At 39.4% G+C, this 15419-nt stretch overlaps 1 protein-coding gene and 1 pseudogene across 4 annotated transcripts in view; one reads left to right on the top strand and one right to left on the bottom strand.

Annotated features, from left to right (window-relative positions):
- Nucleotides 1-15419, top strand: part of MAP2K5 (mitogen-activated protein kinase kinase 5) — a 281458-nt gene that overhangs the window by 158535 nt on the left and 107504 nt on the right. For all 4 annotated transcript variants that reach the window (XM_003784455.3, XM_023509981.1, XM_023509980.1 and 1 more), the window contains exon 16: nucleotides 8072-8143. In XM_003784455.3, coding sequence (XP_003784503.1) covers nucleotides 8072-8143 — 72 coding nt within the window. The remainder of the gene's footprint in view (nucleotides 1-8071; nucleotides 8144-15419) is intronic.
- LOC105886491 lies at nucleotides 544-1337 on the bottom strand (annotated as a pseudogene).

Below are 15419 nucleotides of genomic sequence, written 5' to 3' on the forward strand. Positions count from 1 at the left end.
CATATTCATGCATAAGTGTTTTTGAGACTCTCAAAATAAATCTACAAATATGTTTTCAAAGATACAAAAAGTACACTATATACACTACATAGATATCAAAATTAAATTGTTATTTGAATTGTACCCATAGTTAGTGTGATTGACTTTTTCAGTTAACTTAATAAAACTGTAGATAATCTATCCTTTTCGCATTTCTAGTCTTTTCAAAACTTACAGGAGTGCAAGTCAATTGACGGTGAAGTTTCTCTCTATACACTACAGAGATAGAAGAACTTTTATTTTGTTTAAGATATTGCCAAACTCACAGAGGATAATGAAAGTAAAACGCTAATATTTAACTTCAAAAAATTAAAATTTTATAAAATGTTCATAAGGCTCTAATAGTGATTTTAATCTAACAGCATGAAGCTTGTGATTTTGCTGATCTCCATGCAGCCAAAATATTCATTCTGAGACAGTATTTAATTTCTTAAGGGTTTGGGTCAAAGAACTATGACTCCTTCTTTGTGGATTTCTGTCATAATCCTTGCTGCCATACCAAACAATGTTTAAATTACTGTCCAAGAGAACTGAAATGCCCTGTGCTACTAAACCAAAAACATATCAAATTTTTCTACAGGCTATGCAGGAAAGTAGAATTGATGACTTTTTACAGGCTATGCATAGGAGAGAGAGAGTTGATCCAGAGGATCATAGTACTAAAAGTTTGAACATATTATGTCTTCTGTAAAGCTTTTCATAAGTCACCATAGAAGTTGGTTAAAGTGCTTGCCATGGCTGTATCCACACAGACAGAGGAATCATCCCATGCAGGTCTGTCTGAATATAGTCGATCAAAAGACTCTGGCTTGGATCATCTATGAGTGGAACACAAAACCAACTACAGGGAAGGTTATCTCCTCTAACAAATTCTGGTCTCTTCACTCCAGTGAAGACTTATCCCACAGGATAAAAGCCCTTCTTGATAGCTCATGGGATAGGAGAAATCACAATCTCTCTTGGGGAAATTATATTCCAAAGCTGACCAGCAGTAGTATAATGCATCACATAGCAATCTCTTCAAAGTGCTCCAAAATATCCAATGATGTGATTAAGCTGTCCCAATCCAAATAACAAGGCCCTGGGCGTATATGGTCTATGGTACTACTGAAAATGTCATCTATGACACCTTGAGCTTTGTAGAGATAGCCATTAAATAATTCTGAGGGTTTTCTCCAATCTGTTACATCTTTTGTTTTCTTGGCAACTCGCCACATATTATCTTCAGTACTGTGGTACTGTATGAGAGCGTTTCTAAGTTTAGTTGCAAAAGAAGTAACATTAGGCAGGACTTCCATTTTTTCTTTCTTTCTGGAAGTCGGTCTAGTGTTCCAGGAGAGAAGCCCATTCTTTTCTATATCTTTTTTTTTTGGAGACAGAGTTTTAAGCTGTCACCCTAAGTAGAGTGCTGTGGTGTCACAACTCACAGCGACCTCAAACTCTCGGGCTTAAGTGATTCTCTTGCCTAAGCTTCCCAAGTAATTGGGACTATAGGTTCCTGCCACAATGCCTGGCTATTTTTTTGTTGTAGTTGTCACTGTTGTTTGGCAAGCCCAGGCCGGAACCCGCCAGGCTCGGTGTATATGGCCAGTACCCTAACTGCTGAGCTATGGTCACCGAGCCAGAACTCTAGATCTTATTCTCAGAAAAATACAAAGCATTTTGGTTTTGTTCAGGTTTCAGAATAGTTACTTTTCTCTTGCATTTATTATTTATAAATATATACTTTTCTTTGGTTTTTTTTTTTTTTGAGGTAATGTGAAAAAAAGTAGAACAATTTCTAAAGTCATCGTATCTGGTATGGGTGTAGGGTGTGTTTGTGTTTTAAGACAGGGTTTACTCTCTTCGGTGGGTGAGACTACAGTGGTATCATCACAGTTCACTGCATCCTCAAAGTCTTAGGCTTGCGTGATCCTCCTGCCTTAGCCTTCTGTGCAGTTGGGGCTACAGGCAGATGCTACTGTGTCTGGCTAATTTTTCTATTTTTTATAGATGTGGAGTCTCACTATGTTGCTCAGACTATAGTTTTATAAAATTCAATCTCCATCCTTGCTTTATCTACTAGAAAGAAATTGGTGAACCACTTTTATAGTTAATAATGTCATATTGAGTGCTACAGTTTCAGTCTTTGAAAGAATGTGAAACACTGTGATTTAAAAAACAAAACCAAAAAACTATTAAGTGAAACCACTTCTCAGCTACTCAGCATGTTCTTATTAGCTTTAAATTGCTCTAATAATTAAACTGCATTATATTTGAATGTTTAAATCCAGATTACAGTTGTCTTTCCCAGGTGGATATTAAAGAAATTACTTATTTTCCTTTTTCTTTATGGATGAATGTGATGCATCCATCTGTTAATTGAAAATATGAGGATTAGAATTATGAAATGTTAGCTCATCTTGGCTAAAGAAAAATTGCTTTACTTCTTGAGTGAGTGAATTCTAGTTATCCGCTTTGTGGTTCAAACTTCAAAAAGCATAAGATACCTAGGAAAGGAACAGTGATTGCCTGGGAATGAGACCTTTGCTTAAATTTCAGTAGGAGGCTCTTTTTGTTAAAATACTTACATAGATGTTATGAAATAAAAGGTTGGGGGTAGAAAAATGGAACTAGCCTATTGTATTCTAGTATGGGTACTAATCTCTGCCCTTTATGTGCTGACAGTCTCTTAAAGGAGAAGGGCCAGAGTTTGTTTTTGTTTTTGTTTTTGTTTTCCTCTTAACCACAACTGGTTCTTGTTTTCAGCTAGTCTATTTTATAATTTCTAGTTCTACATGAGGATCTCTCACGAACTATAGCTCTCAGCTCAAATTTAGCTTACTGTTTTTGAAAATAAAGTTTTATTGGAATCCCCATTTGGTTTTGTATTGTGCATTGCTGCTTTAGCACGATAGTGGCAAAGTTGAGTGGTTGTGACAGTTGTAGCAGAGAGCATATGTCCCACAAAATGAAAAGTATTTACTGTCTGGCCCTTTATAGAAAAAGTTTGTCAGCCCCTGGTCTATGCCAGTGAAAACTATATCTGAAATAGAGTACCAAATACATGAATTAGTTCATGAAAGCTACGTTCTAAAAGTGTCTTGTTCACTAGTTATAAACAGAGCATTTTACTTTTGATATTAAGAATAATACTTGTATTATAATGTATAGAGGCCTCATGTTACTCAAATATAGCCAGCTAGGCCACGCCCAATGTTGAAAAGAAAATAAATCAGAAGGAAATGTCTCTGTATATGTGAATAATCTCACTTTATTCTCCTATTACCTAAGTGTAAGGTACCAGGAAAATAATTAGGACGAAGCCAGGAAGTCTTTTGTAGGATCTTCAGTCATTACAAAAAGAAAACAAAACGGAGCTGAGTACAGTGGCTCATAACTATAGTCCTTATACTTTGGGAGGCTGAGGCAGGAAGATCTCTTGAGCCTAGGAGTTGAGACCAACCTGGGCAATAGTGAGACCCCCCTCTCTGCATTAAAAAAAATAAGTTTAGTGGGCAGTACCTGTGGCTCAAGGAGTAGGGCACTGGCCCATATGCCAGAGGTGGCAGGTTCAAACCCAGCCTTGGCCAAAAACTGCAACAAATAAATAAATAAATTTAGCTAGGTGTGGTGGTACAAACCTCTGATTCCTGCTATAGGGAGGCTAAGGCAGGAGGATTGGCTTGAGCCCAGGAATTTGAGGTTGCAGTGAGCTGTGATGAGAGCACTGCACTCTACCCCCAGTAACACAGCAAGACCCTGTCTCAAAACAAACAACAACAGAATTTATGGGCACACTGACAGTCATAGACCATGATGAAGGGTTGGGGACATGTGAAAACAAACCGTCCCTAACCCCTCCTCATTGGTATGCAACTATGAACAATGGAGCCTGTAGGGGATTGGAGCAGTCATCTTGATCCAACATTCTTGTTGACCAAATGAGGACACCAGGACCTGGAAAGTGAAGTGTCGTAATGGCAGATAATTAGGTTCAGTAGACACTTTCATCCAAGGCAGGAACGATTTTCAACTATATTTTTAAAGGATTTCATCCAGGAGGATTATAAAAAGAAAGGGGTCCATATGCTTGGGCCTTATATTAAATTAAACCTTTCCTCAGAAATTCTAATTACTAAAAATTTTCTTTTGTTTTTAAAATAAAAATCTCAGAAACTTTAGCCACCTATTCAGTCCTAGTGATTCATTATAATTTTTTAACATTAGACTAAAATGTTTGACACTATTGTTACAGATAGTAAGTTTTGAAATTAAAGATGAAAAAAAATCTTACTCAAATACTTGTCCTTTGGCATCAGAAAGCCAGTCTTAATGACTACTAATATTTCCAGGACGTTTGTTTCTGGCCAGACTGTTCTAGTCCTTGGAAGTTGTCTTTATCTGGAATAAAACCTGTGCAGTTGCCTTGACCCAACTCAATTGGCTGTGCTCATGCAGTGGTAGGAAAGGTAGTGGTGATGATTAGGAGGAGGCTAAGATCTACCGAGCATGCCTATGTGGCATGTGCTAAATTTAATCCTCACACAACCCCATGAGGAATGTAAATTCTCATTACTGTCTTCATTTTACAGATGAGGAAACCAAAGGTGAAATATCTTTAGCCAAGGGTCTCAGAGTTGGCAGATAGTGGAAGGCAAGATTTAATTAGGACACTACCTTCTAGTTTCTGCTAATAGCAGGCTACCTTATTTGGATCACTTCTTCTGTAGAAAAATGCTAATTAAAAGGTTTTTTTTTTTTTTAAACCATTTCAAATTCACTGAAGAGCTAAAAAGGCAATGGGGAACTTCCAGGACAGTTTTGGAATAAAATCCTCTAAAGGAGAAAGGAAGAAGGAAAACCCTTGGAGCTTAATTATTCCTGAGGGCATTTGCCTGTACCACACTCAGGTGAGAGGGGCAGAGGGTGACCCCCAGAGTCCACCTAAGGCAGAAGGTCTCAGAGATCGTCCCCATTCCATTCCATGCTGGAAGCAGAAGTGGCACACCTCGTGCGAGTCCAGACTAGATCTAAAAAGCTGCTCTTCCTTACCCAGTCCCAGGTAGCTTCAGTGGAAGCATTCTGGAGCTAAGCAGAGGAGCAGGAGAGAAAGGATAAGTGGGGGAAGTTGTTAGCTACATGAATTTGCACCCTGTAGATGTGTGTATGACATGGGCAAGCGCTTCATGCTGAGACCTTGTTTGTGATGGGCATGTCCACCTTCAGCTTTGAGAGAACCTCTTCAAAATTTTTCTTTCAAAAGGAAAAACTAGTAAGCAAGGAAAACCAGAAACAAAAGAAAACAAAGCAACATGAAGATCCAGCAGCAACAACAGGCAACAGAAACAGCTGCACACAGACTAAGATCACAGAGGTTGGAGGTGGCATAATAAACCTGAAAAATCTCAGACAAAACTTCTAGAATAAAATTAAAAACTCAACTATATTTGTTAACATATTGAACACAGCAGAAGAGAGAATTAGAGAACTGGAAGATAGATCTGAATTAGAGCAGTCTGACTCCAGAGCCCTGTTGAACCAGCATGCTGTGCTTCCAAAATGGGATCTTGCCCACTTTAAAAAAAAAAAAAAAATCCCATCACTTGTGATATGTATTTTGATTACATACTAGCAGTATTTGTGCCTACTTTGTTAATGTTCTGAATTGCTTAACTCTGAGTGGAAACTCCTTTATCAGAAGAGATCAGAGATGTCTTGGTATCATCCTGCTTTGGACAAGTAAACCCTGCGATATTGTATTGTAAACAGAGACGATTCTGGAATTAGTTGACTAGATGGAGGTCCTAGTAAATGCTCAGTCTCAGAATGTGTGGAGAGAGTGCAGTGTGAGTGCCAACTTGAAGCCACTGCCCTTTAAGATCCTCTGTTAGTTCTGCTTTTAGGTCATCTTCACTCTTTACTGTTCTTATTGAGAACAGGCCACAGTTTTCTGTTCCTTTTTCTTTGCTCTCACTTACCCCTCAGTGCAGAAGTGACTTGGTGAGAGTCATGCTTTTCCTATTATTTAACTTTCCCCATTGGTGACAGCTGTCATGTGAGAAAGTAACCCCAGCTTTAGCTAAAAGCTAAAGATGTGTTCATCACACATCTGTCAGCAACGTGGCACCTAGTGGTTGGTTTTGTTTAGTTTCATTTTGTTTTTGAGGGGAGAGGACGGTGCAGGCCACCTTGGCTTCAAGTGTGAGAACAGCTTTGAATTGTGCAGCCTCCGGTCATCAAATCCTGGCCTCATAAATCCGGAATGTATTGTGGCTCATATTTTGTCTCAGTCAGTCCCAGAGCCCTGGGCATGTTTCCCAATCCCTGTACACCTTAAGAAGTTGTTAGGAGAGATCAGGGAGCTTGCCACCTGCTTTTTTTGAGCATACTTGCTTGCACCACATCCAAACAGTAATCTTAGTTTGTTAGTTTATTGTAAGAATAATTTCTCTGAGGAGAAATTGTCAGAATCTCATCCTTAAGGAGTTCTCTTATTTGCCACCTAATATCTGTCAACATTACCACTTCTCTATTTTTTCTTTTTAATTTAATTCTTCTATGCTTTATTAGCAGCTTACAGTTTGCATTTGTTTTGGTAGTTCAATAGGCGAATGGAATGAATGTTTTTAATCTCATTGTTAGTCCAAAATATTTTATATGTGGCTTTCACTTTTGTTTGTGTGTTTGTTTTCGTTTTTCTTTTGTATTCTGAATGAAGTGTATGTATTGATACCTGGTAGCCACTGGAATGAAGAAATGGAGAGAGAAGGGCAAAAGGTGTAGGGAGTAAGACAAGATTTGGTTATTCCTTTAACAGTTCCAGAAGATTTTATGTCTTTATGAATACATCCTAGCACCTATTGAATGAGCTAATAGCACTGGATTGTGGAGTTTGGGTTCTGATCCCAGCCCTCCATAATGAGCTCTGTAACCTTCAGCATTCATTCTGCCTTTCTGAGACCTCAGTTAATTACCTCTTACTAATTTATTCATATATTCATTCCAAAGACTTCTGTAAAACACCATACTGAATGCTATATCCTTGAAGGATAGATCCAGGAGGCAGCCACTCTGTATAAAATTCTTCCTGTTGGAGTAGAGAGTACCTGTAGCAGTTTTCTAAACCAGGTTTTTTCTACACATTTTGAGTGGAGGACCAGGAGCACCAAAGGGACCTTTCAAACTATTCCTTGGTTCCTATCAAAGGAAACCCTGATAAATGGAAGAAAATGGTGAATAGTCAGTAAATCTGAGTTCTGTTAACTTTCCTATAAGTTTGAAATTATTTCCAATTAAAAAATTAAAGGAAACTCTGGTACTCCAGACCTATTTATCAAAATGCAAGTTAATAATAATATTGTATAGTATTGTTTGTTATTCTACACCTAAGACCATGCATTTGGTGAAGGAAGACCTGGGTTCAATTCTCAGCTCATTCTGTAGCTTAAGACCTCGCCTAAACTATTTCACTACTCTGAGATTCTGTTTTCTTTTTTTTTTTTTTTTGAGACAGAGCCTCAAGCTGTCCCCCTGGGTAGAGTGCCGTGGCATTACAGCTCACAGCAACCTCCAACTCCTGGGCTCAAGCGAGTCTCCTGCCTCCGCCTCCCAAGTAGCTGGGACCACAGGCGCCCGCCACAACACCCGGCTATTTTTTGGTTGCAGCCGTCATTGTTGTTTGGCGGGTCCGGGCTGGGGATTCGAACCCGCCACCTGAGGTGTACGTGGCTGGCGCCTTAGCCGGTTGAGCTATAGGCGCCGAGCCAGCTTCTGTTTTCTTATTTGTGAAATAGACATAATAAAGTCTTTCTCACAGAGACTTTGTGAGGATTCAGTGAGATTATATATGTCTGTACCTAATTTCTGTATGTAGGGTCTTAACTATTTAATATGCATAATGCATATATACATACATGTAAAATTGTTTTGCTGCCCATAAAAGGCTATGCAAATGTTGGTGGCTCCCCACCGTAGCTGAGCTCATGTTCAGTGCCTGTGTTCCCTAGAGTAGCAGGCGTCAACTCACAAGCTCCCTTTTCTTTTCTTATAGCCTGAAAGAATTTCAGGGGAGCAATATGGAATCCATTCTGATGTCTGGAGCTTAGGAATCTCTTTCATGGAGGTATGTTGTTGTCTGCAAATAGACCCTTCTGTGCATATCTGTACTAATATGTTCAGTCGGGAAGAATGAAGATTTTGAAAGTAAAATAAACCTTCAGTGTATGATATACACACAGAGTTTGACTATAAAGTCTTTGTTTTTATATCCTTGTGTGGCTTGTGAACTGACTCTGGAGGTTATTCTAAAGTGCTACTTCTCACAGATTTTGTATAATATAAGGCTTGCCTCGAGTGCTTGTTAAAAAATAAAGGTTGCCTGACCCCATCCAAGACCAGTTAAATCCAATCTCTAAGAATCTGCATTCTTAGCCTGTCCTCTAGGTGATCTTTTTGTACACTAAATCTAGAGCAGGGGTCCTCAAACTTTTTAAACAGGGGGCCAGTTCACTGTCCCTCAGACCATTGGAGGGCCGGACTGCAGGCCCTGGGATGAGTCGGCTGCTAAGCAGGACAGGCAGTGGTGGAAAAAACACCTGGCGGGCCAGATAAATTTCCTCCGCAGGCCGTAATTTGAGGACTCCTGATCTAGAGCCTATGTTCTAAAGGAGTATTACAGAAAAGTTCTGTGCCTTGTTAGAATAACTTCCAAAGGTGATTGCTTAAAAAGGATAGCCCTACTCATTTGGATATATATGTTCTATATGTCTTTTTAAAAAGAAAAAATTCACCTCATTCCAATATGTACATGTTTATGTGGGGCAAGGGGTGGTACGATATAGCAGAAGAGGAGAAGGGAAAGGGAATTGATGTATTTGGCACAGTTTTAATATCTTTATTTTTGTAGCTGTATTTAGAATGGACTTTTATTTTAGCATGCTTGATGTAGCCCTACCTGAACTCTCTGCTAAGATTTCTGTAAAATAGCCATTGATCTCTAAGGAAATGCATATGACTTACATCAGAAGGACATCTGGCTCAGTTTGAATTACAGTAATATAGAACCTGGATACTCACCAGAGCTTCAAAAATTGTTTCAGATAAAGGAAGACTTTTTAGAAAAGCAAAAAGGACTCTTTAAATAAGATCTTAGAGTTGCAGTCATGATTTTATAACCCCTTTTTTAAGTCAAATACTTTTTCTGTGCATTTTTGTAATGCATGAATGCAATTGTATTTGTAAGGAAATATCCTCAGACTCAATTCACCCGCATGGTAGAAAGAAAGCAAAAATAAGTGTTCAGTGTTCATTAAACCATATTCCTGTACTTCCTCATAAAAGGGAATCTAAGAAGAAATACAATATATATGCATCAACTGAGAGGTTAGAACTGGGTTTCTCAGTGGAATCCTGAAGGGCTTGTTCTATAAGCCTGTTTCAAGGAAACTAGTGCTGGGTTTTGTTTTGTGTGTGTGTGTGTGTGTGTGTGTGTGTGTGTATTTTGTTTTGTTTTGTCAAAACAACCTCAAACTCTTTGGGCTTAAGTGATTCTCTAACCTCAGCCTCCCAAGTAGCTGGGACATGGGCGCCTGCCACAACACCCAGCTATTTTTTTGTTGTAGTTGTCATTGATGTTTAGCTGGCCCAGGCTGGGTTCGAACCCAGTACCCTCAGTGCATGTGGTATGGGCGCTACCCAAAACTAGTGCTTTTGATTTGCAAGACTCAGGCCTTGCTGTTAAATAATTTCTATTTGCATATTTTAAATCATTGTCATTGACTATGCTTCCCCATCTAGATACAGTGTAGAACAGTTGAGAAGTTACATGGGATAGAGATAAGACTCCACGATTGGGAAGGGAAGACCTAGATTGCAGCTTCAGGTTTGCTGCTGGATTTTTAGGTGACTGGGCCTCAGTTTCTTTATTTGTAAAATAATGATCTCTAAGGCCCTTTCCAGACTAACATGCTGTGACTTTCTTGCTGCTCATTTTGCTGTTGCCTTTCCTTAACTTTCATGCAACAACGCTAGAGTTTGTGACTGAGACGGTGATGAAGTGGCATCAAATGCAGAGGCATGGCATAACCATAACAGAGCACAGAGAGTAGATTTGAGGTTTAGAGCACACCTGAATACTCCCCATTCACCCCTCCACGTTCATTCATACACTCCTGTATTGAGCTCCTGCAGTGCCTGCTATGTAAGGACACTGACATCTTAGCTTTCATGACGTTACATTTGGTGAAGGGCTAGGGTGCAGCAACAAAGGGATATCTAAGTATGTAATTTATCGGGGGATGGTAAGTCCTAGGGAGCAAAAAAGCAAAGTACCATTGGAATACAGGTAGCCACCTGGTAACAGCAAGTACAGAGGCACAAAGATGGTGTGCAGTTGGCATATTTAAGCAAAGCAGAGACCCCAGTGTGACTTGAGTGGAGTTGGCAAGGGAAATGTGAGAAAAAAATAAATTTAGCTGGGTAGCCAGGGGCCAGATCATATACAGTTTTGTAGGCTGTGCTAAGGATTTTAGTACTACTATGAGTTTAAATTGTCTTACATTTTCAAAGGATCACTGGGTGCTCTGTGGAGCACAACTATGGAGGGGCAGGTGTGGAAACAATGAGATCAGTTAAGGTAGATAGATGGGCGCCCGATAAACATAACATAGTTAGAACATAGTTATATGTATTTATATTGCATATTAAAATAGTGTGTCTGCCAGTATTTTCCTGGGTGCTGGGAATGCAAGGATTAATAAAAAGGGATTCTTTGTAGTGTAAGGAGGGAAATTGCCATTGATGTATTTGGGATTTTGTTGATCATGTTCATTTATCCTGCAGGTAAACTATTGAATAGTCTCATGAAGATTGAAGAAAGCAGACTCATTGAATTTTTAAGATTGGGGGGATAGGTCAGCTCTAAGCAGCCCTGTAAAAAAGAAAAAGAAAAGATTGGGGATAGAGGCCTGTGAAGAAGTGTCAGTGTTGAGTTGGGATACCTGAATGCCAGACGGAGTGTGTTGGCTCACATGGTGAAGTGGAGAGTAGATAACCACATGGTTGAGAGCAAGGACCAGGAACAGTGAGGCCTTTTATGCTTCCTTTGTTTTAAAATGGATGGTGAGGGCTGGGTGCCCATAATTCAGTAGTTAGAGCACCGGCCCTGTGCACCGAGGGTAGGGGGTGGCAGGTTCAAACCTGACCAGGGCCTGCTAAACAAAAAAATAAATGAATTACGTGAATGGAGAAGAGTTGGGTGTTATGGGAGGAGGAGAAGAATCTGTAACATTACTTTACAGAATGTGAAGTGGAATCTGATTATGATCATCAAAAAGGATTGTTGAGTACCTGTTTGTACATGATGCTTAGCTAAATGCCTTCAGGAGGAACTACAGGATTGTAGCCCCTGCTTTCTAGGAATTTATTACCTACCAGCTAAGCAAGTGACAACATGTGACCAACCCAAGACGTAGACCAGTAAGTCATTAGAGAATAGAATAAGGCCCCTGGCATCTGTTTTATTCATTTAGGGAAAAGGTAAAGAAAAACAAGTGATAGGGAAGGGGAATAGGAGGTTTTGAGCCCATAGATGAGAATTTGTAGGTTATTCAGTAATGAAGATTACAAGAGAACTCCGGGGTTGGTTCTTAGACCCACCCCTGCCACCCCTTAGTGGACGGTATAATGAGAACATTACCTGAAGGGATTGGGAATTTAGTCCAAAAGGAGTGCTTGAAGGCCAAGATTCTTTGTTTTTACTATAGTACCCTTGGAATAGATGTGGTAAATCTTGTTTAAAATCATGATAGACAGAGGAAAGTATGAATTTCAGTGGTATTTTTAAATTTGAGGGACAAACTGCATTTTGGGACATAGTTACCACTTTCCTTCTTGGCCAGGCATAGGGGCTTATACCTGATCAACAGGGGAGGAGGATCACTTGAGTTCAAGTTCAAGCCCAACCTGGGCAATGTAGCAAGACCCATCTCCATAAAAAAAATTAAAATTAAAATTATGTAGATGTAGTAGCCCATCTACATAATTTTGTAGAGATAGGGTCTTGCTCTTGCACATGCTGGTCTTGAATCCACCCACCTCAGCCTCCCAGAGTGCTAGGATCACACATGAAATTTGATAGAATGGGAGAAGATATTTGCTGGTTATGTCTCTGACAAAAGTTTAATAACCAGAATCCACAGAGAACTCAAACATATTAGCAAGAAGAGAACAAGTGATCCCCTCTCAGGGTGGGCAAGGGACTTGAAGAGAAACTTCTCTGAAGAAGACAGGCACATGGCCTACAAACATATGAAAAATGCTCACCATCCTTAATCATCAGAGAAATGCAAATCCAAACTACTCTAGATATCATCTAACACCAGTAAGATTAGCCCATATCACAAAATCACAGATGCTGGCATGGTTGTGGAGAAAAGGGAACACTTCTACACTGCTGGTGGGATTGCATACTAATACGTTCCTTTTGGAAAGACATCTGGAGAACACTTAAAGAACTAAAAATAGACCTGCCATTTGATCCTATAATTCTTCTATTAGGTGTATATCCAGAAGACCAAAAATCACACTACAATAAAGATATTTATATCAGAATGTTCATTGCAGCCCAATTCATAATTGCTAGGTCATGGAAGAAGCCCAAGAGCCCATTGATCCACAAGTGGATCAATAAATTGTGGTATATGTACACCATGGAATACTATGCACCCATTAAGAAAGATGGAGACTTTACCTCCTTCATGTTTACATGGATGGAGCTGGAAGATATTCTTCTTAGCAAAGTATCCCAAGAATGGAAGAAAAAATATCCAGTATACTCAGCCCTACTATGAAACTAATTTGTAACTTTCATAGGAAAGCTATAACCCAATTTTAGCCCAGGAATAATGGGAGAGGGGAGAAGGAGGGGAGGGGAGGGTGATGGGTGGGATCACACCTGTGGTTCATCCTATAAGGGTACATGTGAATCCCTCTAAATGTAGAATATAAATGTCTTAACACAACAACTAAGAAAAAGACATGAAGGCTATGTTAACCAGTTGGATGAAAGTTTTTCAAATTGTATACAGAAATAGTACACTGTACCCCATGATAGTATTAATGTACACTGCTATGATTTAATAAAAAAAAATCAAAGAAAACAACTATTATGTACCCATAAGAATTAACAATATCTTTTAAAATAATAATAATAAATAAATTTGATGGAATCTTTAACATAGTGCTTATAAATGTTCGTGGAATAGACCACAGTGTTTCATGTAAAGAAGAGTTTTCTGTTTCCCAAAGTAGTAGATCCATGTTCAGATTCTGCCACACTCTATGTCTCTGGGCCTCAGCTCCTCATCTGTAAATGGAAGTAAATGCTCCTTCAGAGCTTTTGCACGAAGGTACCACTGAAAAAATTAAGCCATTATCTTCTCTTTTTAAAAGGAATCACCTTTTGAAATATTTACATTTCAGTCAGAAAGACTACTAATTTGTTTAAAGATGTTGCCTGGAATGCAAGCTTTAGCTTACATTCTCACCTCAATCTCCAGTAAAAGTAACCAAGTAATCATAAAGGTGGCCAGTAGCTGGGGCTCACGCCTATAATCCTAACACTCTGGGCAGCTGAGGCGGGCGGATCGCCTGAGCTCACAAGTTCAACACCAGCCTGAGCCAGAGCAAGACCCCATCTCTAAAAACAGCCAGTGTTGTGGCTGGCCCCGTACTCTCAGATACTCGGGAGGCCAAGGCAAGAAAAGTGCTTGAGCCCAAGAGTTTGAGGTTGCTGTAACTGACACCATGGCATTCTACCAAGGGTGACAAAATGAGACTCTGTTTTTAAAAAGTTACTATAAAGGGATTATACTTTATAAAAAGTATTATACTTTAAAAAAAAGTATAATACCATGAAGACAAAGCAAAAAGGATAGGAACAATAGCAAACAGGTTTGGAGATGAGAAAGCAGATGGGCCACAGTAAACAACTTAGCAGAGCCGAGGATGCTGATTCCTAAGCCAGCAGTAAAGAGGGCAAGAAGCAACCTGATGTACTGCAGACAACCAAAGGGCTCAGGAATGGAAGGACCAGATATCTGGAGCTAGAAGCTAAGAAGAGAATCACTTTAAAGTCTATTTGAGGAGTTCAGCTATTGGTCCCCCTAGTCCTCTCCCAAACTCAGCACCTAGGGACACTTGCCCCTCCCCAAGTCTAGCACAAAACTGAGTAGAGATTTTAGGGGGAGAGAATAAAGTAAATGATAGATACCTGTACCATAGAAATCTGGGTTCCGGCTCAGCACCTGTGGCTTAAGCAGCTACGGTGCCAGCCACATACACCTAAGCCGGCAGATTCGAATCCAGCCTGAGCCAACCAAACAACAATGACAGCTGCAACCAAAAAATAGCCAGGCATTGTGGTGGGTGCCTGTAGTCCCAGCTACTTGGGAGGCCGAGGCAGGCGAATTGCTTCAGCCCAAGAGTTGGAGGTTGCTGTGAGCTGTGATGTCACGGCACTCTACCCAGGGCAACAGCTTGAGACTCTATCTCAAAAAAAAAAAAAAAGAAAAGAAGGAAATCTGGGTCCCATTACTGAGTCTAGGGAAATCAACTGGAAACACTTAAAGATCCAAAGGTTGGGAGTTCCCCAGCCAAATAGCCCAGCTAGGTCATGTTCCTCCTCAGTTTATAAGCTCTACCCTTGAACACAAAATTTCCAGTCAGATTTTTAGTGCCTATTAATGAGACATTAGAGAAGGGTAGGGACAGAGGCCATGAAATAGTTGGGGAAAAAAAATTCTGGCATCTTTGAGGGCCAGAAAACTATGCATGGAGAAAAAAAATTAAATGAATTACTAATGGTATTCTCAAAGGACTAAGAGAAAATATTGCACTCAGGAGATAGGACCAGGCTACTGCAACAGAAGAATTTTCAGAGAACATCAAGAAATAGGAGAGAAATGAAAATTAATAAACCAGCTCAGGAAGTCTAACAGGAAAAACAGAAGCTCCAGTAGTGAAGGAGAGAGTAAATAAACAAAAGGAAGGGGAAAAAAATCATCAAAGAAAGTGTTTTAATTTTAATGTTATATCATGGAAAAAATACTTATGTTGAGTTTGCCCTCCTCTTACTATTTCTATAGAAAAACAAAAAACTTAAGTATTTTTCCTGATGGCTATGGCAGTTTTGTCCAGAGAAAATGAGTTTCTATTAGAGAATAATAAATAGAATTTTTCCCAAGGAAAATTCAGCATAAAAAGTACAAATAGTTAGACATGACTTCCTTTTGTCATGTGGGATTGGAAAGACTGTTAATGCCTCAGATTTTGGTTTTGCCTTTGTATATACCGTTTAATGGATGCCAGATAAATAACAAGAAAATGAAATGTGATCTTTT

The sequence above is a fragment of the Otolemur garnettii genome, unplaced genomic scaffold, assembly GCF_000181295.1.
Source record: "Otolemur garnettii isolate 467f Iridium unplaced genomic scaffold, OtoGar3 scaffold00011, whole genome shotgun sequence".
Lineage (NCBI taxonomy): Eukaryota > Metazoa > Chordata > Mammalia > Primates > Galagidae > Otolemur > Otolemur garnettii.